The sequence below is a fragment of the Miniopterus natalensis genome, chromosome 2 (assembly GCF_054644295.1).
Source record: "Miniopterus natalensis isolate mMinNat1 chromosome 2, mMinNat1.hap1, whole genome shotgun sequence".
Classification (NCBI taxonomy): Eukaryota; Metazoa; Chordata; class Mammalia; order Chiroptera; family Miniopteridae; genus Miniopterus; species Miniopterus natalensis.
The window spans coordinates 162,066,017-162,091,943 of record NC_142082.1 but is presented as its reverse complement, the minus strand read 5'-3'; the positions used below and the strand labels follow the sequence as shown (position 1 = coordinate 162,091,943).

At 37.9% G+C, this 25,927-nt stretch overlaps 1 protein-coding gene and 1 pseudogene across 1 annotated transcript; one reads left to right on the top strand and one right to left on the bottom strand.

Annotated features, from left to right (window-relative positions):
* Positions 1–1,441: 1,441 nt before the first annotated feature.
* On the top strand, positions 1,442–18,976 carry STRAP (serine/threonine kinase receptor associated protein). Its single transcript, XM_016197427.2, has 10 exons — positions 1,442–1,831; positions 2,627–2,762; positions 7,668–7,749; positions 8,296–8,368; positions 10,742–10,838; positions 11,920–12,057; positions 14,364–14,500; positions 16,384–16,533; positions 17,682–17,747; positions 18,428–18,976. The coding sequence occupies exons 1-10, from the start codon at positions 1,720–1,722 to the stop codon at positions 18,487–18,489; spliced, it is 1,053 nt and encodes a 350-aa protein (XP_016052913.1). The 5' UTR covers positions 1,442–1,719; the 3' UTR covers positions 18,490–18,976.
* On the bottom strand, positions 17,134–17,427 carry LOC107525287 (protein S100-A10 pseudogene; annotated as a pseudogene).
* Positions 18,977–25,927: the final 6,951 nt, after the last annotated feature.

Genomic DNA, 25,927 nt, shown 5'->3' with positions numbered 1-25,927 from the left:
ATTAATATTTTACTAAGTAGTTGTTTTAACTTGAGTTGTATCTTTATTTATTTACCTCCATCAGTAATGCAGCTATTTGTGTACTCAGTAAACAAGCATTTGCTGAGTACTCACTCTCCATGAATAAATGCCATTCACTCTTCTGGTCCTAGAGTACAAACGTGACAAAGTCAACCATTGCCATGAAGGAGGTCATAACTTCAGCGTGTGTATGGAGTGTGTGTACGGGTGTGTGTGTGACCATAGGGCGAGGTTGGCACAGAGAGGGAGTAGAACAAAAGACAATGGAAAGCATATATAGTAAGTGTTGTACTATAAGTGAATGAACAAAATGCTAAGGAAATAGATCGAGGAAGCACTTCAAGTCCCCATTCAAGTCTTTAGACTTGAATCGTGAATGGCAATATATGTTTATCACAAAAAAGATGATGGTGGGTAAGGAAACATTCACGGGCATTTGTGCTGGGTGAGTATTTATTGTTATGTGCCAAGCATTGTGGCCTTGGGGATAAAGTAGGGGATAAATCAGAAAAATCTCTGTTTTCGGTTTAAATTCTATCATCAACGGAAAGAAACAACTTGCCCAAAGCAAGGGCCATGTCTGCTTAGGGAGGCTTCGGCCTGAGCAATCAGTCGGCCGTCCTGGTTCACACACGGAGCGGTGATGCCCTTAGGAGGCTGCCTGCGGGAGGATCACACCGGAGTTTCTATTTACAATAGAGTTTAGTATGCAATTTACAAATTATTACCTGTATGTTGGGAGTGCCGGCTCAAGTTTTATCAATGAGAGTATTTCATCAAAGATGTTTTGGGACCACTGCTCTAGAGTTCTCTGAAGAATAATTTGAATGTAATTGTATTTAGAGCCACGTGGCGCTTATGTCTAAAACACCAGCAACACAGGAATGTTACAGAACAGAAGGCCTGGCTGGGGAAAGTACTTAGGCGCCCTGTAAACAGGCCAGAAGAGCGACCACTACAGTCGTTAACATGAATTGGAAAAAAGTTCTTCGACGTTTGCTGATTTGGGCCCGACTCCGAGCAACTCTGGCTTTACTGCCTGCATGTGCAGACGCCGAGCCCGGTCCTCCGGGTGGTGTTGCCCGGCAGCACCCCACAGGGTCCGCCGGGGAGGGCCGGGCGCGCAGAGCCACCTCGCCCCGCGCGACGCGGCCCACGGACGGGAAGACGCTCGGACGGTCGCAGCTCAGCAGGAGGGACCTCACTAAAGGGCTTAGAGCGCCCCCAGGCGCCAAACCGAGACGGCGCAGGGCCAGCGTCACGTGCCCTCCGGGGGCTGAGCTCGCGCCTGCGCGCTGCTGCCCTACTCGCTCCGCATCTCGGGGCAAGCCCGCCTTCCCGCCGAATCGTCACTTCCGGCGGACGCTTAGCGTCATTGACTCGTAACTTCCGGCCGGTGGCGGTGTGGACGGTGCGGGTTGTGGCCGCGGGTTCTCTGGTTCTCCCCCTCCCCACTTTCCTCCCTCCCTCCCTCTCCTTCCCTCGGCGGCTGTCGGTCGCCGGTCGCAGGCTCCCCGACCCATCCCTAACCCCTCCTGACCTCGGTGCCGCCGGATTGGCCTCCTTTTCCCTTTTCCCGTTTTCCGGCCCAGCCCCAGTGTCAGGGCGGGGGCCTTGAGGAGCCGGAGGCCCTGCGGCCGAGAGAAAAGAACCAGAGGACCCTCGGCTCCCCGCCCCGCCGCTCCGTTCGCCGCCGCCATGGCGATGAGGCAGACCCCGCTCACCTGCTCCGGCCACACGCGGCCCGTGGTTGATCTGGCCTTCAGCGGGATCACGCCGTACGGCTATTTCTTAATCAGCGCGTGCAAAGGTAAGCAGGGCCGCCGATCCGGGTTTGCAGAGGGCTGGGACGGGGCCAGCGGGAGTGCAGCCGGCGCTCCCCGGGCCGAAGGGCTGCGAGGGTCTCAGCCTTTGCGGTGAGGGCCAGAGGAGGAGGGTGTGGGATCCCGCGGCTGGACCCATGGGAGGCTCTCCTGACGCCTCCAACTAAGGCCTCTCCTTTTACTTCTATTGCTATTTCTGGAGAAGCGAGATTGCTCACTTGGCAGGACTGTAAATATCTTTCAGAGGTTTGGGAAGTGGAGAAACTAGGCCAGGCTCAGTAATGCCTTACCTTATTTTACAAAGACTCGTCCCTCCCACTGCCTCATTGGATATTCCTTTGTGGTGTTATAGCCCCGTTTTTCAAGTGGATGCGGGCTTAGGTTAGCACGTTTGTCCAAAATAAGACTCAGTTCTAGATTTTGATGCAGATCAGTATTTTTCCCACCGAATTACAAATGCTTCCCAGAGAGCCCAGTTCTTCATTTAATTTATTTAGTTAGCCTATATATACTGGATGGGGCAAAAGTACAGTTGTTGAACACACAAAACACAGTTTGTTCTCGTATTATTATTTGCTAGTTATTGTATTTTCCATACGAACAACTGTAAACCTATTTTAGTTAATGATAAGTTAACTTGTTTCCGGATGTTCCTTAGTGACCTCAGTGAGTGAGAACAGTTAGATAGCAAACCCAGTTTTCCACTTTGAATATGATCATTTTATGTTTGAATATGAGGTTTTAAATCTAAACTAAATCACACCTTTTAAAATGTTTTTTAGATGGTAAACCTATGCTTCGCCAGGGAGACACAGGAGATTGGATCGGAACTTTTTTGGGTCATAAGGGTGCCGTTTGGGGTGCAACATTGAATAAAGATGCCACCAAAGCAGCTACAGCAGCTGCAGATTTCACAGCGTAAGTATAGCCAAAATGGCCAGCTTTGGAAGTTTCTGTGGGTTGTGTTCTGAAATAACCAAACTTCAACCTCAGTTATTCATAAAATTCTGATTCGATACCATATAGACCACATAGTGTTTATTCTTACCAAAATTCCATCCTGGTCCTGTATGCTTCTTTCTCTTCAGTGGTTTTCAGAATTTTCAGACTTAGGTGACTTACTCTGCATGTCTAGATTGGGACCCAGGAATCTGCATTATTAACAAGCACTCCACATAGTGAATGTTGGCAGTCTTGTTTACAAATACTGCTCCGCATGTGCTTCCAGAGTGATATACACTCCTTGGATGGCTTTCTGGTGTGCTGATGGCCCAGATTTTTATCTGAATCTCACTCTGTGTTAACTGGTTTTAAACGTATTTAAAACTCCCAAACTGAATTACTCTTCATTTTCTAAGTTTTTAAAGTTCTTAATTTTTCCTTAGCATCCAGATTTCTTCATCTTTGTTTATTTTGCCAGCCTCCCAATTACAGTGTTTCTTATGCCTCTACCACTGCTTAGTTCAGATCTCTGCCACTAGTCTCTTGCTGTCTGTTCATCTTCCATAGTACTGCCAGTTGTCTTTCTAAGAGCAAATTTCATCATGTCACTTCTCTATCTAGTAATCTTCCTGTCTTTCCTCGGCTATTTTAATGGTTCATGACCTTGGGTATACATTAGAATAACCCGAGGAACATTTAAAATATTCAGATGCATGTATTCAAGAAATTCTGATTTCATCTGGTGATGGAATGGAGTGCCCAGCATCAATTTTTTTTTCCTCCCCTAAACCTGTTCTAGGTGATTCTGGTGTACAGTCTTAGAACCGCTGGACTAATGGTTAAATTTCAGTTTCTGGCGTTTTAAAATTTGGCCTCATCCTAGTTTATCAGCATCATCTGGCACTGCACACCATATGCCCTACAGTCTAGCAATATATTGCTTGTTCCCAGGATACACTTTACCTATTGTTTTATTTTTATTTTTTTTTAATCTTCATCCAAGGATATTTTTTCCATTGATTTTTTTTTTTTTAGATTGAATGGAAGGGAGAGGGAGACACAGAGAGAGAGACATTGATGTGAGAGAGAGACATCGATTGGTTGCCTCCCACATGCACCCCATCCGGGGTAGGGATCTAGCCTGCAATGGAGGTACGTGCTCTTAACCAGAATGGAACCCTCAACCCGTCATTCCGAAGGCTAATGCACTCACCACTGAGCAAAACCAGCTAGGGCCCTATTTTGTATATGTGATTAGTTTGCAATGACCCACTTTCCCCTTCTGGGCATGTATCAGATTTTATATAATCTTGGTATCTCTAACTTCGGTGTTTGTGACTTAGCAGACACTTAAATATTTAAAGTAATGAAGGCAATGTCAAGAGCTATCATACCTATAACCGACTTTATTAGACTTAAGAGTCTAAAGAAAAAGTGGACCATTTTTCCTTCATTCTTTTTAATTGATTTTAGAGGAAGGGAGAGAGAGAGAAACATTGATGCGAGAGAGAAACATCAATCAATTGCCTCCTGTACGTACCCTGACCAGGGATCAAATCCACAACCTGGGTATGCATCCTGACTAGGAATCGAACCTGCCAACCTGCTGCCTTTTGGTGTACAGGAAAATGCTCCAACCATCTGAGCCACACCGCCCAGGGCTAATCTTTATTTTGCTTCTGGAACATTACATTGGGAATGGGTGTTATTGATTTTATATCAGAGGTAGAAAATTGGGATTAATAACTCTAGATTTCATATATTTGTTAAGTGGATTTTTAAAATGTCAATACTGAAACTAGGTCTCTCTGGTGTTGATAAGTTAATATTTAGTAAAATGGTATTTTAAATTATTTTAAATTAAGTATAAATTATAACAAGATTTTAGACACTATGAACATTAGCATTAAATGAGACAAGCTTATGAATTGTGTTATCTGGCCCTAACAATGTTAATTACATGAGCAAAATGCTTCGTTCACCTCCTACTTGATAGTCTTGCTCTGATTTTTTTGATTTTTTGATTTATTTTATTTTATATCTTTATTGGTTTAAGAGAGAGGACAGGAGAGGGGGAGAGAGAGAGAGAAACATCAATGATGAGAGAGTCATTGATCGAGTCCGCAACCCGGGCATGTGCCCTGACCAGGAATGGAACCCCGATCTCCTGGATCCTAGGTCGACACTCAACCGCTGAGCCATGCCCGGTCGGGCTTGCTCTGATTTTTAAGAGACCTGTGCAAAAGCTTGTTAGGAAGGATGCCCATCTCCATAAATCTGTGAAGACTCTCAGCATGTACATTTTGCCAAATTGTAATGCCAGCCCTCAGGAAAAGAAATAAAGGGCATTAGAAAGAAATTACTATTCATGTGATAATTCCTCTGAAATGGAGAGAGAAAAAGTTGTTGAAAAAGGGCACTTAAGAGAGTCATGAAAAGAACAGTCAGGATTTTTTCTTGCTGCCATAGGAACATAAATGTTTGTTTAGTTTCTTACAGAGCATTAATAACCAAAATCACACATGTGAAGGCATGGATAGGTATTCAGTGCTGTTTTTGTGCTTTCTTAATATTCAAGTCTGTGTTTATATTCACAGGTGGTATTAAAAGCATGAATGCTGATTTAAACTTGAATTCTGTACTTCCTTTAAGAGCTCTATGACCTTGGGAACTTTATTTAAGCTCTCTCAGTTTCATCATCTATAAGAATAAGAATAGTAATAGTGCCTATCTCATATGTTGATTGTGAATATTAAATGAGTTTATCTGTTCCTAATATTTAGAATATTGCCTAAAATCTAAAAACTATATAAGTGTTACTTGTGTACGGTAACAATGATAGCTCCCACCCCCACTAGACCAAAATCATATATATTATTTTGAAACTCACCTCGATAAAGCTCCGAAACCCTTTGATTCATGTAAAGAAGTTTGAGTAGATATAAATATCAAGAAGGAATACTAGTTTTCTCCCTCAGTTACAGCTTTCAGGTGCCGTGATACAGTGGGAAAGATGTAAGCTTTCGTTGAGTTCACGTGCAGGCTACACTTTATGTTTCCAGTTTTATCATGGGATGCTTCTTAAAGTTTGGTTTTTGTGTCTGTAAAGTGGGTATAAGACCAATGTAGTTATGGGAAGAATCACAGGAATCTTTCTCCACTTATATCCCTGGAGTCTAGCATAGTGTCTGTTATCTAGTAGGTGCTCCATAAATGGTAGCTGAGGCTTACCCCTCATTTGTTCCACGTTTGTGAGGTGTGGGAGTATGTGCATTCTTTGTCTATATTATCCTCTTAGCGATTTGTCTGGGCTTTGCTATTATGGAACTTGATCCAGCTAAAGAATAGCTCCCTCTCCCTGGTTCGTGTGGCTCAGGGTTAGAGTGTTAACCTGTGTACCAAAGGGTCTCTGGTTTGATTCCCAGTTAAAAGCTTGCACCTGGGTTGCAAGTTCAGTTCCTGTCCCTCAGTCGTGGTGCATGTGGGAGGCAACCGATTGATTTGTCTTTCTCGAATCAGTCTCTCTCTCTCTCTCTCCCCCTCTCCCCCCCCCCTTGCTCCTCAGAATATATTTATTTAGCCACTCATGACTCAACTATGTAATAGGCAAGATTTATATTCTGTCATTGGCATTAATTATCTTTAAATGGTTATTCATGTTTTTTTACCATTGTACATGGTATTAATGCTTGTCTGCAATAGCCTATTTTTTTGTTCCTGGTGTATTTCTGCTTTCTCTTCAAGACTATTGACTTCCACTGCTTAGATTTTCCAGACTTTCTGGTATAATTAGTAGTATGTTTTTTCTGTCTCTATAGCCACATGTGTTTGTATTTTAATTATATTTATTTAATGTGTGTTTAATGGATGTTTTTCTCCTCAGCTATAGCTCTTCTAAGACAGGAACTTTCTTTGGAATCATTTCTTTTCTCCCTTTTGTGCCCTAGCACTAAGTCTAGAATGACATAAAATATCTACTTGATATATTTGTTGTGTGTTTATTAAGTAAATGAAGAAAAGATAACCATTGCTTTTCTTTTTTCTCTGTTTATTTTTCACTTTATTCCTGAAAGTAAATGTCAATTACCTTAAAATGGAAACCTTTGTGGAGCATAGCAGTTCATGATCCAAACAGTTCTCTTCCCTGTATGCAAATTTTAAGCATTTTTATTTGGGGAGAACCTTACAGTATTTTTGTAAAGTATTATTTAACCATTATCCCCTGACACACACAGACATATGTTTATAGATACAACCACATGTTTTCGGTTGGGATGGGTCAGCAAAACACATAGTTGAGATTAAAAATCCTCACTGTTAGTATTATATATTGAAAAGCTGATATTTTGGGAGGAAGTTAATTGGACTAGGATTTGGGAATTTAAGAGTCAAATCTGAGGAAGAGGTGGAGAAAATATTTTCTTTTGTGTTGATTTAAAATTTTATGGAATTGTATCAGGGTCTTTTATTCTGTAATTTTTTTTAAGGATTTCTTTTAAATTTTTGTTTTGCATATGTATGAGAGTAGAGAATAGAGAAAAAATTGGAAAATTGAAACTAAAAATTGGTTAAAATGTTTTACTAAAATATGGCTATAGGCTAATACAAAAGTAAGACTGTTGGTTCGTGGATGTCATATACTTAAATTCATAGATCTTTTCTACTGTCAAAATTAGATTGGCTATATGGCTTTTACAGGGAAATTTCTTTTTCATTAGACTTACTTAAATATTTTATCAAGTGAACTCTAACAGTGGGGGGATATTAGAAATAATGGAGATTTATAATGCACTTATATCACATTTCACATATCTAAATTACTTGGTAATTAATTATCAAAATTACCATTAAATTTCTTTTGATTTTACTTTCCATTTTTAGCAAAGTGTGGGATGCTGTCTCAGGAGATGAGTTGATGACCCTGGCTCATAAACACATTGTCAAGTCGGTGGATTTTACGCAGGTATCAGAAAATGGAGTTTTTTTTTAAGGAGTTAAATTGCTGTTTGTATATTTGGTTTATATATGGTTTTAGGGTGTAGTAGTTGGTGTATATTTGATTATAGGTTAAGCTATACAAGTTTTTTTTTTGTTCAATGAAATGAGGCTTTTAAAGTACCCTGGACTCTTGTATCAGTCCTTGATCAGTAGCAGTAAACATCTAAAATGCCCATGTAATGCTTCCCAACTACTTTGAGAAGAGAGGGGATAAATTTGAGATCACTGAAGAACTGCTACTTGGGGCGGGGAGCTGGGTCTGGGCAGGTTGAGCGGTAGGTGGTAGGTTTATGTGGTAGGTGGTGTAACACATTCGGACTAGGAAGTTTACAGGACTTTGGTATTACGAAAAAGATAAATGTTCTACAGTATCTTCTCAGAAGTAATTGGCGTGTGTTGCATCTCTTTGTGACATCTGTGAGCTTTAATTTTTATTTGGTGTTGAAGTTTCAAAGAGATATAACCATTAAAATGGTTAATCTAGTAACATTTTACTTGTTTGTGTTTTCAGGATAGTAATTACTTATTAACCGCAGGACAGGATAAACTGTTACGCATATATGACTTGAACAAACCTGAAGCAGGTAAGCATAGTTTATACATGTTTATGCTTTTATTTTCTTTTAATTTAAATGACTTCTGATTAATTCATGCTCATATTCAGTACTCAGATGTGGCAAAAAGTGAAAACATAATCCATTATCCGGTATTAATCACTTAATATCTTTAGTTGTAGGTTCATATTTTTTCAGTCCTTTTTTCTGTGCAGATTTATTTTTGAATATTGACTTACTTACTATGTTATGTGTGTATAGCCTTGTTACAGTTTAAAATTTATACTGATATAATTTAATCATACTAAGTTCTAAAAGGTGCATACAGTGTTACTATCTTTTGATTAGAAAGTATAGTTATCTATAGAAGATGAGAAGGGTGAGAATGCTCAGTCTATACATATGTTGTTTAGATATTTGAACCATTTGAATGTATTAGCTGTTAGAAGAATTTTTTAAATCTGCAGTTAATCATTTTTTCATTATTTAAATATTCTGTTCACTGTTTTTAGTGACTGTATGGTTCAGCATTTCTATGAATAAGTGAATTAACCAATCTCCTATTATAGCCTATTTGGACAACTTAATTTTAAATGTAAACAGTATTATGTTTAACATCCTTATAGTTGCAGATGTTTCCACAGTTGTTTCTGTAGGATAACTACATAGAAATAGAGTTGCTGGGACAAAAGGAGGTACACTTGAAAGCCATTGATGTTACCAAAGTGCCCTCCAGCAAAGTGTAAAAATATATCTACAGCTAACCTATTCTAGCAAACACTGATAACTGAGTTTATCTTTGCCAGTTTAATAGAAGAAAATTTATTCTTTTGTATTACGAACTTTTAAAAATTATTTTTGAGATTAAAGTATTGTTGAATTCCATTGTAATGCATTTCATTTGTGAACTATTACCCATTCACGACCTTTCCCCATTTATCTGTTGTGATGTTTGTCTTTTCTTATTTGTTTTAAAAGTTCTTTATTGTATTCTAATTTGTCATTTGCTTTAAATTTTGTTAGTAAAGTCGATGATATACACATTTTAAAGATTTTGTTGGTGAAATCTTTCATTTCCCTTATGAATTCTCTCCTTGTACAGAAGTTGTAAGACACCTTTTTCTTCCCTAGCCCAGATATTCCTCTCTATTTTGTAGTATTTTAATGTTTTTCTAGCCATATAATGTATATTTTAAGAGCTACCAAAATATGATAAACAGAATTTTGTTATTTATTATTTATTTGTTGGTATCTTAAGTTTTGTATCATGGGCATCTATTCTTTATTCATAAATCAACTTTTGAAGTTTGTAAGAAAGTCAAAGCTACATTGGAAATTAAGCAATTATTCACAAGATACCTTACTGAAAGCAATTCTAAGGTGAGAAAGCAAACTAGATTATTTTAGATTATTCTCTTTGATAACTTTATGCCAAAAATAGAGCAAAGTTCTCTGATCTCACTTAATCAATGTACCTGTCTGATCAGCAAGGTAGTTCAGGGCTTAGGGGACACTTTTATCTTCTTTTACCTTTCTCAAAGCTGCTTTTTGAATGCAGCTCTTTCACTCTACTGGCAATAGAAATAACAGCAATTAACTGAGCTTTGACTGTATGTCAGTCACCAAGTTAGAACTGTAGGTGTATATTCTCATTTGATGCTTAAACTCAAACTGTGAGGTTTAATAACTATTGTTACCCATTTTACTGTTTTAGAATGTAGTCTTCAAAAGGTTAAGTAGCTTGCCCAAAGTCCAAGTAGTGTCAAATGGCATTGCCTCCAGCATGTTTTTCCCAGAAATAATAATGAGTGTCAATTTTTAAAATTTTTTTGAAGAGAAAGCTTCAAACGGAAAGATCCCTATTTTTTTTTGATGCTTTGCTCTCCATGTAGAAATACATATTCTTGGTAATATTGCATTGCTTTTTGTTACCTTTTCTCCTTCCAGTTTCTACATCCCCCCTCCTTTTTTTTTTTTCTGTTACTACTGACAGTGGCTTGGGTGAGGGTCTCAGGATTAGTGATAGTACTAGGATTAGCTCAGACTGTCTTTTTCCTTGGTCCATATTCTAATTAAATTATGCTACATTGGTTATTTTTCTTATTGTGGTACAATAATGCTTTTGAAAGCAGAAAAGTAGCCTGGAGGGAGTGGTGTATTTACTTTTACTACATATAGCATCATAGTTCTTGGGTTCCTTGTCATGCAGAAAAATTTTTGTTCTACTATAGAAAAATTGTATTCTAGGAAGACAGCAAATTTGAATTGTGCTGGGCTTTATAAAGTTGCAGCCTAATTTCAAATGTGTTTTTTCTTTTCTTTTTACATATTTTATTGTTTCAAAATTGTTCAGTTTTAGAGATCAAATGTTAACAAATGCATTTTAAATTGTTTCATCTTAAGAACCTAAGGAAATCAGTGGTCATACCTCTGGTATTAAAAAGGCGCTATGGTGCAGTGATGACAAACAGATTCTTTCAGCTGATGATAAAACTGTCCGGTAAGTAATTTTTCTTCAATAATCTTAATTTCGAAAAATATTTGACCTTTTCCTAGCTGGGTGGCTCATTTGGTTAGAGCATCATATTACACCAAGGTTGTGGGTTTGATCCCCCGTCAAGGCACATATAAGAATTAATGAATGCATAACTAAATGGAGCAACAAATTGATGTTTTTTTCCTCCCTCCTCCCTCTCTCCGTCTCTCCCTCTCTCTCTTTCTCTCTCTCTCTCTCTCTCTCTCTCAAATCAACAAATAAAAATTTCTTTAAAAAGAAAATACTTGACCTTAGAGCTTATATTTATAATTACTACATAGGAAGAACATTAGAACTTACCACAGAGCTCACATTCTTCTAGAGGTATATCCATTTACTACTATAAACAGAGCAGAATTCACAAGACACTGAATTAAAACTATGAGGAAGGTGCTCTTAACCTGGGTCAGAGACAGGCTGGCTATAGGGGTTCCATGAAACCCCTGAAATTCTATACACAATTTTGTGTGTTGACACCTTGTGTAGTTTTCTGTGGAAAGATACATAGCCATCATCAAATTCACAAAAATGTAAGAACCATTATTTAGAGCACCACTAAAGTTAATTAGATTAAGACCTAAGTATCTTAATAGCGTGGTTTTGCTAAATTGTTTGGGAAGTGTACTTAAATATTAAAGTTGACTTTACCAACAGACTACCAAATAATTTGACCTTGTATGGCAGGGGTGGGTAACCTTTTTACGGCCAAGGGCCATTTAGATATTTATAACATCATTTGCAGGCCATACAAAATTATCAACTTAAAAATTAGGTATGAAAAAAACTCCTAGATTTATTAAATTTCGAGTCCCGTCTGCGGTTGCCTTGGCAGAGCCAGACCAAGTAATTTCTGCCCCTGGGCTGGATGGTACCCCCCACCACTTGTCTAGGAACCCAAAACTTCTCTATATCATCTCTAATTTATGAGTTGGAATGGAAATTGTTTTATAATTGTAATTATTGGTTAATCTGCAGATGTAATTAGGATTTAGAAGCTTTTTTTCATGAGTAAATACCATCATCTTTTCCTTTTTCTTTTTTGCAGCCTTTGGGATCACGCTACTATGACAGAAGTGAAATCTCTAAATTTTAATATGTCTGTTAGCAGTATGGAATATATTCCTGAGGGAGAGATCTTGGTAATAACTTATGGACGATCTATTGCTTTTCATAGTGCAGTAAGGTATGTACAAGAAATACCTTCATTTTCTTTTATGGTAACAAAGGACAGCCTTGAGTACTTATTTAGAAGGCATCAGTGGAAAGGTACTTAACTCTTTAAAAGGCAAATTTTGACCTATTAAACACTGATTTTCAATTTTTTTCATGTCATGGCACACATAAACTAATTACTAAAATTCTGTGGCACACCAAAAAATATTTTTTGCCAATATGACAAAGGTCTGATTTTGATTTGTTCACACTGGATGGCTATTGTTTTGTTGGTTGTTGTCATTTTTTAATTTGACAATCTAGGGGAAAAGAGGTCAGTGCCCCTGACTAAATAGTCAGGTATTGCATGTTTTTAAAATTCTGTGACATGCCAGTTGAAAATTGCTGCTCTATAATAATGGAGGGAAATGTTTCCATACCATTAATAATGTGTTTTTAAAGAATTTGGTATACTTTAATCAGAGGAATTAGTCAAATTAATTTCAGATATTTAGGACATTTTTTGATGAAGTTTAACAACTTTTAAATTATATTTTTCATTAAAGGATCACTGGACTGGTGCTGTAATTTATATTGTTACTGTATAAAACCACTGTGATCTTGATTTTCCTATTTTACTTTAAAATTTTTGAGAAGTAGTGATTTTTTTTTCCTATTTCCACATATATGTATACCTAATTATTCTTCTTTAAATAGACTTTTGTGACTACAAATATAGTAAATGTTCTGGTTGAAAATTTGGAAAATACAATTTAAAAAAATTACCCACGGTGCTGCAATCACAGATCCTAGAATGTTAATTGTAGCTTTTGTTTTCTACCAGTCTTTTTTTCTTTGTTATATATGTAGGTGTATTTGTGGTGTTCCTCCCCTTTGGTTACTGGAACCCTAATGAGTGTAATTTTTATTTTAAAATATTCTTAGTCATTAAAAATTCTTGCAAAACATTTTTGCTAGGCATTTTGCATTATAGGTTGCACTAAATTGTGTCAGTTCCCCTGCTTTAACACTGCAGTATTATGGTGCATCTCTGAGTGTTTCCTTACCGTAGAATCCTATAAGTAGAGTTCAAAGAGTAGGAATATGTTTAAAGTTCTTAGTATACATGTTACTTAATTGATTTCCATAAAGATTATACTACATTATACTCTTGATCATCAGCAGTCCTAAACTTTTGTTTAAAGGGCCACTTGCAGAGCTAAGCTTCACTGAATGACAGAAGGAAAGAGAAGGTAGTAAAAATGGAGGAGAGCAATTACAAATGTAAAGGAGTTCATACACACACAGTGAATTGATAAAAGCAGAGTACTGTTGCCCAGAGCCATTAAATTGCACAAGTTCATTAATTGGTCACTCCTGGATCTGGGCAACATGCAGTCCTGCTGTAGACTGTTGCCTAAAGTCGCATGTTGGTGGCAGAGGTTTGCTGACCTATTGAATATTCTAATATTTGAGCCAGAAAGTTCTATTCAGTGATCCCATGTAAGTCATGACTACTTTACTTTCATGCTTTGTAGTGTGTGATGGTGGGAATAGAATGGTGGCATTTAGGAGCTGGAATGCTCTGATGTTTTGTATTGGAGGCCTTTCAGGAATTTTAGGGTTGGACTGGAAAAGAGCCAATGTCCAGACTCATTTACATTCAAATGAAGCTGTTTTATGTATTGACTTTTATTATGTAGCTATCGTCTCACATTTAGTTATTATTTTATTGCCTAATAGTAAAAACTGAGTTAGTTTTAGCAGTTTTATATTTTATGGGATTGAAGGTTTGTCCTGTTGCAGCAGCTTTATAAATTCTCAGCAATTGAGAATACGTAGTGTATAAATAATCCTTTAATATAATTACATTGTAAAAGACCTTTTCTGTTTACCAAGATAATGTAGTGGAAAAGTTAAACAATACATAAAATTAAATTTTTTTCATAGTAAAAATCCCAATATATTTGCCATACTGCTTTAATTAGCCAGCACACACATTGGCAGGAAGGCATCCACTTCACAAAATGTGGCTATCCCTCTCTTGAAATGTCTGTATTCTGGGATGAACTCCATTTGGGCATAATATCCTCCTGAACTTTTTTGCTAATATTATTTAGAGGTTTTTTGTTCGCTTGTTTGTTTTTAACATCACTGTATTTGACTAAGTGAATATTTACTTGTTCCTTGGGTTTCAGAATTTAGGACCAGTTAAATGTAATTAATTATTTCCTTATATTATTTATGCAATATTAAAAATTTGTAAGTATTATTTCCTTATATTATTTATGCAATATTAAAAATTTGTAAGTGTTTATTATTTCTATTTTTTTCCAGCTTGGAGCCAATTAAATCCTTTGAAGCTCCTGCAACCATCAATTCCGCATCTCTTCATCCTGAGAAAGAATTTCTTGTTGCAGGTGGTGAAGACTTTAAACTTTATAAGTATGATTATAATAGTGGAGAAGAATTAGGTGAGTTGTCTTCTTTTTCCTCCCATAGGATGATGTAGTTGGTTACCTTTATAAAATGCTAGGTTTCAGTAATTAACACCTCAGCAGATTTTTCAGCTAACTAAAGCTGATAGCTTCCAGGTAAGAAAGGAAAGGATTTTTTATCCATTTTGGATAGAAATGTTCATAGATCTATAAACAAAGTATGCTGAACTCAGCTTACCTTTTCCTTTTAACTTAAGTTCATCATGTGTTGACATTGTATACAATAGTGCAGTATACTTATTGGGGGGATCTTAATGTCAAAGTCATTAAGTAGTTGCAAGGAGATCTGTTCTTTCTGAAGTATAGTGCAGATATGTAGCCCCATCTACCTATCCCCTCTCCCTAAGGCTCTATAGTGAATAGCATGGGGGGAAACAGCTGTAGCTCATTTTGGGGATACCTTAGGGATCTGAATTGGAGAGAGGGGTGTTTTGGTATTTTTTTAAATTTATTTACTGGAGTCTTGACTTTTGCTTCCATTTTCATAATAGTCCTTAATAAAGGAAAGGGAAAGACATGTAGGATTAATTTGACGTTAATGCTCATCCTAACTTTACATTTATCTGATGGATTAGGTATTTCATAGTATGGTTCTCAATATCTACTTTAGCCTTCCCAAATAGTTTTTGCTTTTTGAACTAATGTATTTAGTTTTTATTCTTTTTTTGGTCTATAAGTTGCCACTTTTTTTCCTAGCTATCGTGCTTTACCACCCAGTGAACTAATAAGCTTTTTAGAATGAAGAGCAAAAGACAATTTTATGTTTTGTTTCTTTGGGAAAGCTGATGAATTTGGGTTGGATAAGTGAAAGCTTGGTGGATGGACCATATAGAATCTATTTTAATTGCTTATGGTTCACCCTTTATTGCTTGAATATAAGTGACTTTTAAGTAAGACTTTCTTTTTAATTTTTACTTAATGTCAGTTTTCAAAGTTTTAGAATGTCTTGGCCATATGTATGTATTCTTTTTCAAAAAAGAAGTAAATTATTTGCCTGATATCTGAGATCACAGTGAGTTAAAGACCTTGGGCCCAGCCATTCTCATTCCAAACCTCTTATCCTTTCTACTCTCATGATAGTTTTTCTCATGATAAATACTCTCGTGATATTCTCTGGTAGGACAGAGATGGAGGAAGATGGTGCTTGAGAGTCCTTGAGTTGAATAGACATGGAGGCAAGACAGATGGAACATTGGTCCAGTAAAGAGCTTTGAAAACTAATAAGGTGGTGAGGCATTGGAAAGTAAATGAGAAAAGTTCATAAGAAAGGATATGACTTAAATGGACCACCACCACTACTAATGTGTGCATTTTCTCATTAAATTTCATAGATTAAAATATGTAAGGATCAGTACTGATTCTGTATCTCTCTTCTGTGACAGAAGGACTAGTGGTCTCTACATAGTCTGGTAGGAAATTAAGAGACAAAGTGTGTAAAAGAGCTCCATCTAGTGGCTCTCGATAGCCATAATTAAGAATTGGATCCCTGGCAAGTAGGCAGTGAGTTTAGGATATGGAAATTGAGATGGAACTGATAGATTTACTTTCTGTAAAATTTAGGGAGGTTTTCATTTACTCCCTTCATCCTTATTGGGACGTGAAGCCTCATTTTTATTTTAGAGAGAGACACAACCTGAAACCAGAATATGTGCTAGAATTGGAAAGGGATAATCTTACAGATAAATGTTAGACGTGACATACCACTTGATGATGAGAATCATTTCATTTTTAATTAAGTATAGTTCTTTGTATTTGTCTTTATGAATTTCACATCTCCCCAGTAATTTAGACAGTATTAAGTGTATCAATATCTAATCTAATATTTATTAAATTATCTAATAGCCCTTCTCCTCTTTCAGAATCCTACAAAGGACACTTTGGTCCTATTCACTGCGTGAGATTTAGTCCTGATGGAGAACTCTATGCCAGTGGTTCTGAAGACGGAACTCTGAGACTGTGGCAAACTGTAGTAGGAAAAACATATGGCCTTTGGAAATGTGTGCTTCCTGGTAAGAATTTTTATTCAGAGTTATCAAATTAAACTTCGATTTTGTGTCATTTTTAATCATTAGTTTTATTTCAGCCTTTCTGTCTCCTATAGATTTTAAATTACATAACATGGTTTATGCAAAGAGAAGCCCGTGATTGATTATAAATTGGCTACTGTGTTCTTTTGTTTGTTTAAATTTTTTTGTTGTATAATCTGTTCTGTTTCTGAATTTGTACACTGGTCATTTGGTGACTGGAATAGACCTAATTCAAAATTTGTTAGAGGGCAATATAAGGAATTTACAAGTAAATTCTGTGTAGCATTATTTCCTGGTCCTTACTAATAAAGTAGACATGTTTTTATTTTATTTTATTTTTAGGAACTAAAGAAATTTGTTGAGGGCAAGAGGATACAAGCAATATAAAAATCAAAAGCTTATCTGGCTTTCATTGGCTTTACTTTCTCTTATTGAGTGAGGTTGGGATTTTATTTGCACATTTTTTAAGGGTCCCAGTCTGCTCATGAAATCCTCATACAGGGGGAAGCTGTGGGGCACATATACCTTAGGCAGCCCATTGAGAGAACTCTTATCAGGGTGGAAGTAACTGCTCGGTGCTGCCTACTTCCTTCCCTTCTGCTTCATGTGTACTACAAAATAGTCATTGCATGTGATGGTGAGCCCAGCAATTAGTGAAAAGATGCTCTGGAAGCCCACTTTGCCGTCTTGGCACTGGTCCATGTCCTTCATTATTTTGTCTTTGGCCAGAGGGTCTTTTTGATTTTCCAAAAATCCAGGGAACTCCTTTTCCATGAGTACTCTCAGTTCCTCCTTTGTTAAGTAGCCTTTATCCCCAGCAAATTTATGAAACGTGAACATCATGGTTTCCATGGCGTATTCCATTTGAGATGGCATTTTTGGTGAGGTCTTAGTGGGAGGTGCTGCAGGATCGTCAAGTAGACATGTTTTTAATAAAATACTTAGCAGTTGGCCCCAACGTAGTTGTGTGAACCTGAAAGTAATTTTTGAGGGAAGACATATATTATAATTACTAAAAAAGTTGTTTCTATTATGTTTTATATCCAATTGCTTGGAATAGTCTTGGCTTACTCTTCTTGCTTATTAGATACTTTCGCACATCATCATTATTATTGCTTTTCTTTCCATAGAAGAAGATAGTGGTGAGCTGGCAAAGCCAAAGATCAGTTTTCCAGAGACGGCGGAAGAGGAACTAGGTAAATACTGGTGAATTAACTTTTGTCAAATCCTAAGGGTCTTAAAATTGAAGTGCTAGGTGAGTTTTACTCATTGACAAAAGGAAGTTTATTAAATATGAACATACTTAAGTAATGGAAAATTTAAATATGTATGTGTATATATACATTTATAAAACAGTATAAGTACCTACTGCATAGTAGTGGGCACAGGGATGTACTGTGGACATGACTGATGTGGTTACTCTTATTGAACTTGGAGTCTAACTTAGGAGGCAGATGCTAAAATAAATAGTTACTATTGTTATTTAACATTGATTAAGCACTTATTATATACTAAGTGCTCTTTCCCCAGTCTAGAATTACAAATTGTATATGTCCTGATTATATCATATTGTTTGGAGTTCAAATAAATAAAGGAGGAGTCAGATCTTTCAAAGATAGGATGAAGTCATTGTCAGTTTAGCTGAGGAGAGCGGCCCCTTGAAGGTTAAGTTATGGAATAAAGGAGTTAATGGGTAAAACACATGAACTCTTTCCTCATTGCTTTTTCAGTGGCATGAGTCCAGTCACTAATGGCTTAGTGTCTCGGCCTCACCAGAACACTAAAAAAAACCTTATTCCTTCATTACACAGAAATGTAGATTTGCTTCTTTCCTTTATAAAGTTGACTAATATGATTTTTTGTTTTGTGATTGTAGAAGAAATTGCTTCAGAGAATTCAGATTCCATCTATAGTTCAACTCCTGAAGTGAAGGCCTGAGTATCATGCCTATGCCTCAGCAGTATACAACCACGGACTAAAACAAGCAAGCAGAGAACAGCATCAGCCTTTCAGAGTTGGTCTCTGCTTAAGACAAACATGGAGCAGTAAATAATGAGGAATGTGACTTAGCTCCAGTGCAGAACTAACTTGGTGTTATCTGTACATGAAAATGCAAGAGTATCAGATGAAGGCAGGTGGAGTTATGCTCTTGTAGTACGATGGCCTGTTGTCTTTTTAATGAATATGTGCAAGCCAACATCCAATTTCTCGTATTACAGTTAGATTCTGGTAGCTGTTTATGTTATGGAGAAGAAAAATATATTGGCCTATTTTTCTGACCTTTCTCTTCAGGCAGAAAGCCTTTTTTGTGAAGAGGAGGGGGAATACATGATAAAGTAACTGGCTTGATTTCTCGTTCATTGTACACTGCTTCTGAACATCTAATTGTTTTTAGTTGTCTAAATAAAATGCCTCTAAAACAAAACAGTGTTTGTTTCTTGGGAAAAATTGATAGATTTGAGTTTTATAAATGGAAATTATCTACATCATAACTATCAAAACAATCTGGTAAATCTGTAGTTTCTTAATTTTGAAATTCAGTTATTTGTACTGAATATTTGAAATTTGCTGGGGTTACATTTACCTCCTTAGCCTGGATAGAAATGCTTGACCTGCCTTAAAAAAAAACTTTTCAGAATAATGTCTTATTTAAGTGATACATGCTGGTTATAAGAAGAAAAACAATTCAGAATTAGCAGAAAAATCACTCAAAATCCCACCCACCCCCAAAGTCAATTAAAATTCAGCGAACATTAATGCACATTAGTGCATCCCTGTGTGCATAGACATAGACAGAAAAAGTTTTATAAAAATGGGATAATCGTAGGCTTGCAATGTTTATTTTACTTTATCCTTCAAGTGCAGGTGGCATTCAAAAAGCCTTGTTACCAACCTTCCAAATAAAATGGGTCAACTGAATTTAGATGTGTATGTATTTTTTAAATGGAGGGGATATTAAATTAGTACCCTGGAAATATTTCTGAACAATGAATAACATCTCTGCCAAATTGTTTTTTCTGTCCTTATTTACCTTGTGAATGACCCTTGATAGCTTTCCTTTAAAAGAAATAGCCAACCGAAGAATAGAAGTTTTTGAAGATTTCTGGTGACCAGAAGCAAGCACTGGTTATGACCACCGTAGAAGGCGAAGAGAGGTTTGCCATAGGGGAAGCCAATTTACTACATGTTTGGTCCTCTGCTTTATCGAAGCAGTATTATCAATGTGCCAAAGGTGGCCAGACTGATCCTACATAAAGTTGAGATATTTTATATGCACCTGATTAGAATCATGAAATATCTTGGTATTTATGAAAATTGTGATCCAAGGGAATTTCTTCTACTTAGATTTTCTAAAGACGCTGTACACCATCACTGGTGGCATATGGCTTGGAATCTTTTTTTTTTTTTTTTAATCCTCATCTGAGTATGTTTTTCGTATTGCTTTTCAGAGAGAGTGGGAGGGAGGAAGGGAGAGAGAAACGCCCATGTGAGAGACATGTCAATTGGTTGCCTCCTGCGCTTACCCCGACCAGGGCCAAGGATGAGCCTGCAACCAAGGTACATGTCCTTGGCTGGAGCTGAACCTGGGACCTTTCAGGCCACGGGTCAGTGCTCTCACCACTGGGCCAAACCGGCTGGGACTGGCTTAGAATCTATTATTAATGAAGTCGTTTTGAGTTAAGTGTGTAAGTTGAAGAATTTCAGGTTATGAAGCTCTGTCATATGCCTTATACTCATGTAACTGGAATGTTGATGCTTGTCATATCTCTGGTTGATGTGTTAGATAAGCTGTGAAGTTCTTACGCTTTTAGCACAGTTTAAGGTACTGGTTTCCCAATTAAGTCATTTTTAGGTTTCAGCTTTTGCTAGAATAATAGGGTTGCTTATACTTACTAGCTACTTTTGTTTAAACAACAAAGGGTATGTTTTTAGGGATTTTACTACTTTAACTCTTAAGGGTAACCTCTTTTTCTTTATAGCCTTGTGTATACTGAGTATACAGACCACCTAGCAGGACATGGGAATAACCAGTTTTTGGTATCATTTGTGTGTTGATTTTCTGTTGCTGCTGTTACAGATTACTACAAATTTGTAGCTTAAAACAACACAGATTTATCTATCTTAAAGAGGTCACAAGTCCGAAATGAGTGTCACTAGGCTAAAATTAAGGTGCTGACGGGGTTGCATTCTTCTGGAGATGGGAAAATCTGTTTCCTTAACTTTTCCAACTTTTAGAGGCCACCAGCATTCCTTGGCTGATGGTTCTTCCCTCTGTCTTCAAAGCCAAGAAACTAGGATTGAGTTTGGTCCATCAGTTCTCTTATGTGTTTTTCCCATCAGTAAATAAAGTTCAACAGGTTCTTGTTAATGACAACAAAATAGTAAAGATGTACCATAATTTATATTACTTTACATGCTACATTTTTAATAGTTTAAATTTTATTAATTTAGCCTACCTTCTCTTTGAGGCTAAGGTGGGGCTGGGGAAAGGGATGCACTTTTTCAGAAAGCAGCAATAACAAAACGGGGAGTTGAAAATGCAGATCAAGGGAAAGTATGTCTTTAGTAGGTACCATATGTTTTACACCTGGATATTTTAAAACAAAAAGTGATTCTTAATGTGCCACCAATTACATTACATGTTGTTCTCTTACACTGTTTGGGATTCCTAAGAAAGAATTACTGGAACCAAGAACATTTTCAGGAGGCTTGGCTTTCTTATCTAAAGGAATGAACAATTTTCAGTGTGACATAGTGTCACCTAGATCAATGGTACTTTAAAATCAGTAGAGTTCCTGGAGAAACAAATGAGACATCTAATTTACCTGTGGAAACAAGGTCGAAGTATGCAGCTGATAGCTAATGAGTAATATTTTATAGGTTGAATCACTTTATTACTGAGAGAAAGGAACTTGGTCTAGTGGGAAATATCTGATTTTAGTTTACAGACGGCACACATGACGGTAGTCCCATAATATAATAGAAATGAAAAATTCTTATCGCCTCCTGATGTCTCTGTCTTATGTGTTGTAATATATGTATTAGCACGTTTGTGGTGATGCTGGTGTAACCAAACCTGCAGAGCCAGTCGTATAATTATAGCACATACAATTATGTACAATACATAGTACTTGATGATAATAAACTATGTTAACTGGTTTATGTATTTATTATGCTTTCTATCATTTTTAGTGTATTCTTTCTACTTAAAAGAAAATTTGCTGTAAAACTGCCACGTAACCCCGGCAGCAGGCTTATCTCATGTTCACCGCATCTCTTGATTGCATCATTTTCTCTTGTGCTAGATTTAATCTTGTGTTTTATAAGCTTAGTGTAGCCGAAGTGTACAGTGCTTATAAAGTCCACAGCAGTGAACAGTAATGTCCTTTGCATTCACTCCTCACTCACTCACCCAGAGCAATTTCCAGTGCTGCAGGCTGTATTCATGGTAAGTGCCCTACACGGGTACCACTTTAACTTCTATCCCAGATTTTTACTGTATCTTTTCTATGTTTAGATAAGTTTAGTTGCACAAATACTTAACCATTGTGTTACAATTATCTACAGTGTTCAGTACAGTAACATGCCATGCAGGTTTGTAGCCTAGGAGCAATAGGCTAGCCCATATAGCCTGGGAGTGTAGAGGTAGGCTATACCAGCCAGGTTTGTGTAAGAGCACTCTGATGTTCACACAATGATGAGATCACCTAACTGCATTTCGTGGAACATACCCCTGTTGCTAAGTGGCGCATGACTGTATATGGGTAACCTGATTTCATAGGGATTTAATGGTTTGTCTAATGAATTTGTCTTCAGAGAGAGAGTGGGAATAGTGTGTGGTCTATAGGGTTAAATTGCCTGGGATCTTACCATCTAGACTTACAGACTAATCTTTCTGAGACTCAACTTTATCTGTAAAGGGCGACGACAGTTCTCACACATAGATGTTTTTTGGGGAAATAAGTAATTGATGTAAAGGGCTTACCTCATGGGAATTTTAGCTAATATCATATATTTATTCTTTCAGTAATTCCCTAATTTTGGGATGTGCTGGACCAATAGATTAGAAAAACTGGGAGGTGGGCAAGATAGAATGGTCTGCTTCGAATATTGTCAAGTGAAGCTATTAAAAAAGAAAAAATTCCCACCACAATCTTCATTAAAAAAGGACATTTTAAAATCCAAGTTGTATAAAAGGACGTAGTCTCAGAAGAAAGAGCTGTGCTTTAAATTGAATAAATTTAGCTTCATAAAAGACTCGATATAATTCTTATTTTTCTTATTTCACTGTGAAGTAGGAATTAGATGGTCTGTAAGTCTCCCTCCAGTTGTGAAATAATTCAATTATAATATTCATACTCCTCTCTAGTCCTTTCTGCTTCTATCCCCAACTAATTTAGAAATACTGGTTTATAATCCATAGTGTAAGTGGATTGACTAAGAGGAATGACGACTATGCCCGGCTGGGCGTGGCTCAGGGGTTGAGCATAGACCTAGGATCCAGGAGATCAGGGTTCGATTCCCAGTCAGGGCACATGCCCGGGTTGTGGGCTCAATCAGTGACTCTCTCCCTCTCCTTTCCTCTCTCTGAAATCAATAAAGATATATTAAAAAAAAAAAAAGGAATGACTACTCTGAGAAATCATAGACCATTCAAATGAAATGGGGGAAATATTTTCAACAATAAAAATAAATTAAAAAAAATTGAATTGGAATGGCCACTATAAGAAAATAGCACACTAATATGCAACCATTTATCTAACAAATATTCACAGCCAAGTACTGTACTGGATGCTAGGCTTATGACAAACCAAGCAAATAAATAGTGCATGGTCTTTGGGACTTTACTCCTGTCTCCCAGGCCAGGTAGGTTCTTCAGGCTTCAAGATAAATATGACACATTCCTGGGGCTTTAATTTTAATTGAAGAAGGAGTGGGGATGGCAAGACATACAAAAGTTTTTTTGAAAATTTTGACAAAAGTTTTATTGAAAATATCCACAAAAAGGAATCATATGCAAAATCATGGATTGAAAGGATAAAGACAGTTTTACTCTTGTAAGTGCCAGTTTGGGCTATAGTTCCAGATTGTCATGCATCGTTCGCTCTCCTCTGAGTCTAGGTTGATGATTCTTTACACTTAGCTTGCATAAATAGCATTTGAGGGAACTTGTTAAAAACAGATTCCAGGGCCCTAGACATTCTGATTCAACAGGGCTGTTGTGAAGCCTAGAATTGACTTTAGAAAACAATTCTTGGGGGATTGCAATGTGGTAGCGGTGGTCTATAGATCTTTCTTCTAGAGGCCTTGCCTTAGGGGTTCTTCGGAAGATTCCGAAGGCAATAAATTTAAAAGGATAACTCAAAGTGAACCTTGGCAACATTTCTCCATTAAAGAAACTTTTTTTTTTGGCATTCTATTATCTCTCTGAATGCTGCCAATTTAGCATACTTTCAAAGTATAGAGATTAATTCCAGATTAGTCTGTACAACAGGTCAGTTTTAGAAAACAGTCCTGAGACATTCTTGTCAGATATATTGCTAAAATGTTTGCTGTAGGAGGCTGCCCTGATTCTGGTTTCTCAGCTAAGTTGGGAATCTCGCAGCTTTTTATTTTGTTTTAATAAATTTACATTATACATGAATATATAATGAATGGTTTGGAATTTGGCTTAGAGTTGTATCTTCCCCTAAAAATAGAATTCTGTTTGTTGTCTTTGTATCTTTTAAGGATGTCAGTGTTCTCCATTCGAGGACCACCAGGAACACACCTGTAGGTGGATAAATTTGGGTTCATTGACTTATTACAACAAGGGAGAATGCTCACCATGGGGAACTGAGGTGTCTCAACAAGAGTAAGAAGTGACCTGGGATTTGGGCTTGTGTTTGGTGATTTGGGGAAGGTTCAAGGAAGTGGGCCATTGCTCCGGATTGGATGGCTGGCAGGAAGGGGTGATAATTCTGACAAGGCATCTTGATTCTTACCTACAACACAAGAAGAATGAGATGATGCGAACACTGATGGGTAAAGATGTGAGAGTCACTTATATTAGCCAGGACAGGAAGAGGCTGTCGGGTTGTTTTTGTGATTTGGGCAATGTTCATATTTTTTTCCTGTGTTCAGACATGACGATGGTGGCCTTGTTTTTGTTGATTCATCATGGTCACAATGGCCTTGGCTGATGTTGGTGTTCTGTGACATTGTTTATGTTTAACTGGAGAGTGTGGTGATGTAGCTGTGCCAGGCCAGTTCCAGGCTTTTAGGGCCTGCTTTTCTCTTAGGGTTAAAGTAAAAATAAAGGGAAAATGTAATTATATGTATGAATAGAATCTAGGCACATCCAAAATCGTCGCAACAGTTATGTGTTGACAAGGCTGAGAGCTCAGTGTAGGGGAATAAGACTGGGCTTACCTTTCCTATTTAGTCCCAAATTGCCCTGTGAATCTGATAACATTAAGTTTACATTTGCTGAACACCTACTGTGTGCCTTGATGTGTCCCAGGCGCTTTACACATATACAACTTTACAGGCAAGTATATTTTGACCATCCCCATTTTTCAGATAATAACATTCCTAGAACCACCTAGTTAAGTGGAATTGCTGGTATATTAAGGGGTTCTATACATTCTGAGCCTACTCAGTTTCCAGGACACCTCTCTCTTCAGATCTCTGGTGTCTGTAGGTATAGCAGCAGAGCTACAATACATACTTGGCAGGACTGTCCCGAGGCGCAAATGCTAGCAGACATCTGAAAGCACTCAGAGCAGTAACTGGTTCATGGCAGACAAGCCGGAGCGAAGTTTTCTTCCAGGAGTACGCTCGATGGAGTCCAGGGGAATCGGCTAGCAGCTTATATTAAGCGACTTCAGACCATTTTAATCTTCTGGTCATAAAAGTCAGACTGAAAAAAATCTTAGTGTCACAGATTCAGCATTTAGAGCTCCAAGAAGTTGCCAAGGTCATTTCTTAGAGATGAGGACGACGGAGCTCGGCCAGGCGTGCGATGTGCCGGGTGGCCCGGTACCGGAGCAGGGCTGAGCAAGCAGGGCTGCGCACTCCCGGGCCCCTTTATTCTTCAGGCCGCAGTGCTGCCCCCCTCCCCCGCACCCTCCCCCCGGTATGCAATCTCGCGGTTAAAAGTTTCTAAACGTCGTTGTTCCTCGCGGTCGGCAACTTCGGCGTTTCCAAACGGGAGCTGGCGCGGGAGTGCCGCACCCCGTGGAGAAGGCCCGGCGGGGCCGCAGGATCCCCCGGCGGAGCCCAGCCCGGGTCCCGACCGCGCGGCCCGGCGCCCGGCTCCGCCCCCAGGGCGCAGGGCGGGGCGCGCGCGGCGGGCGCGGGGCGGCCGGGAAGGAGGAAGCGGCGCGAGGGGAGC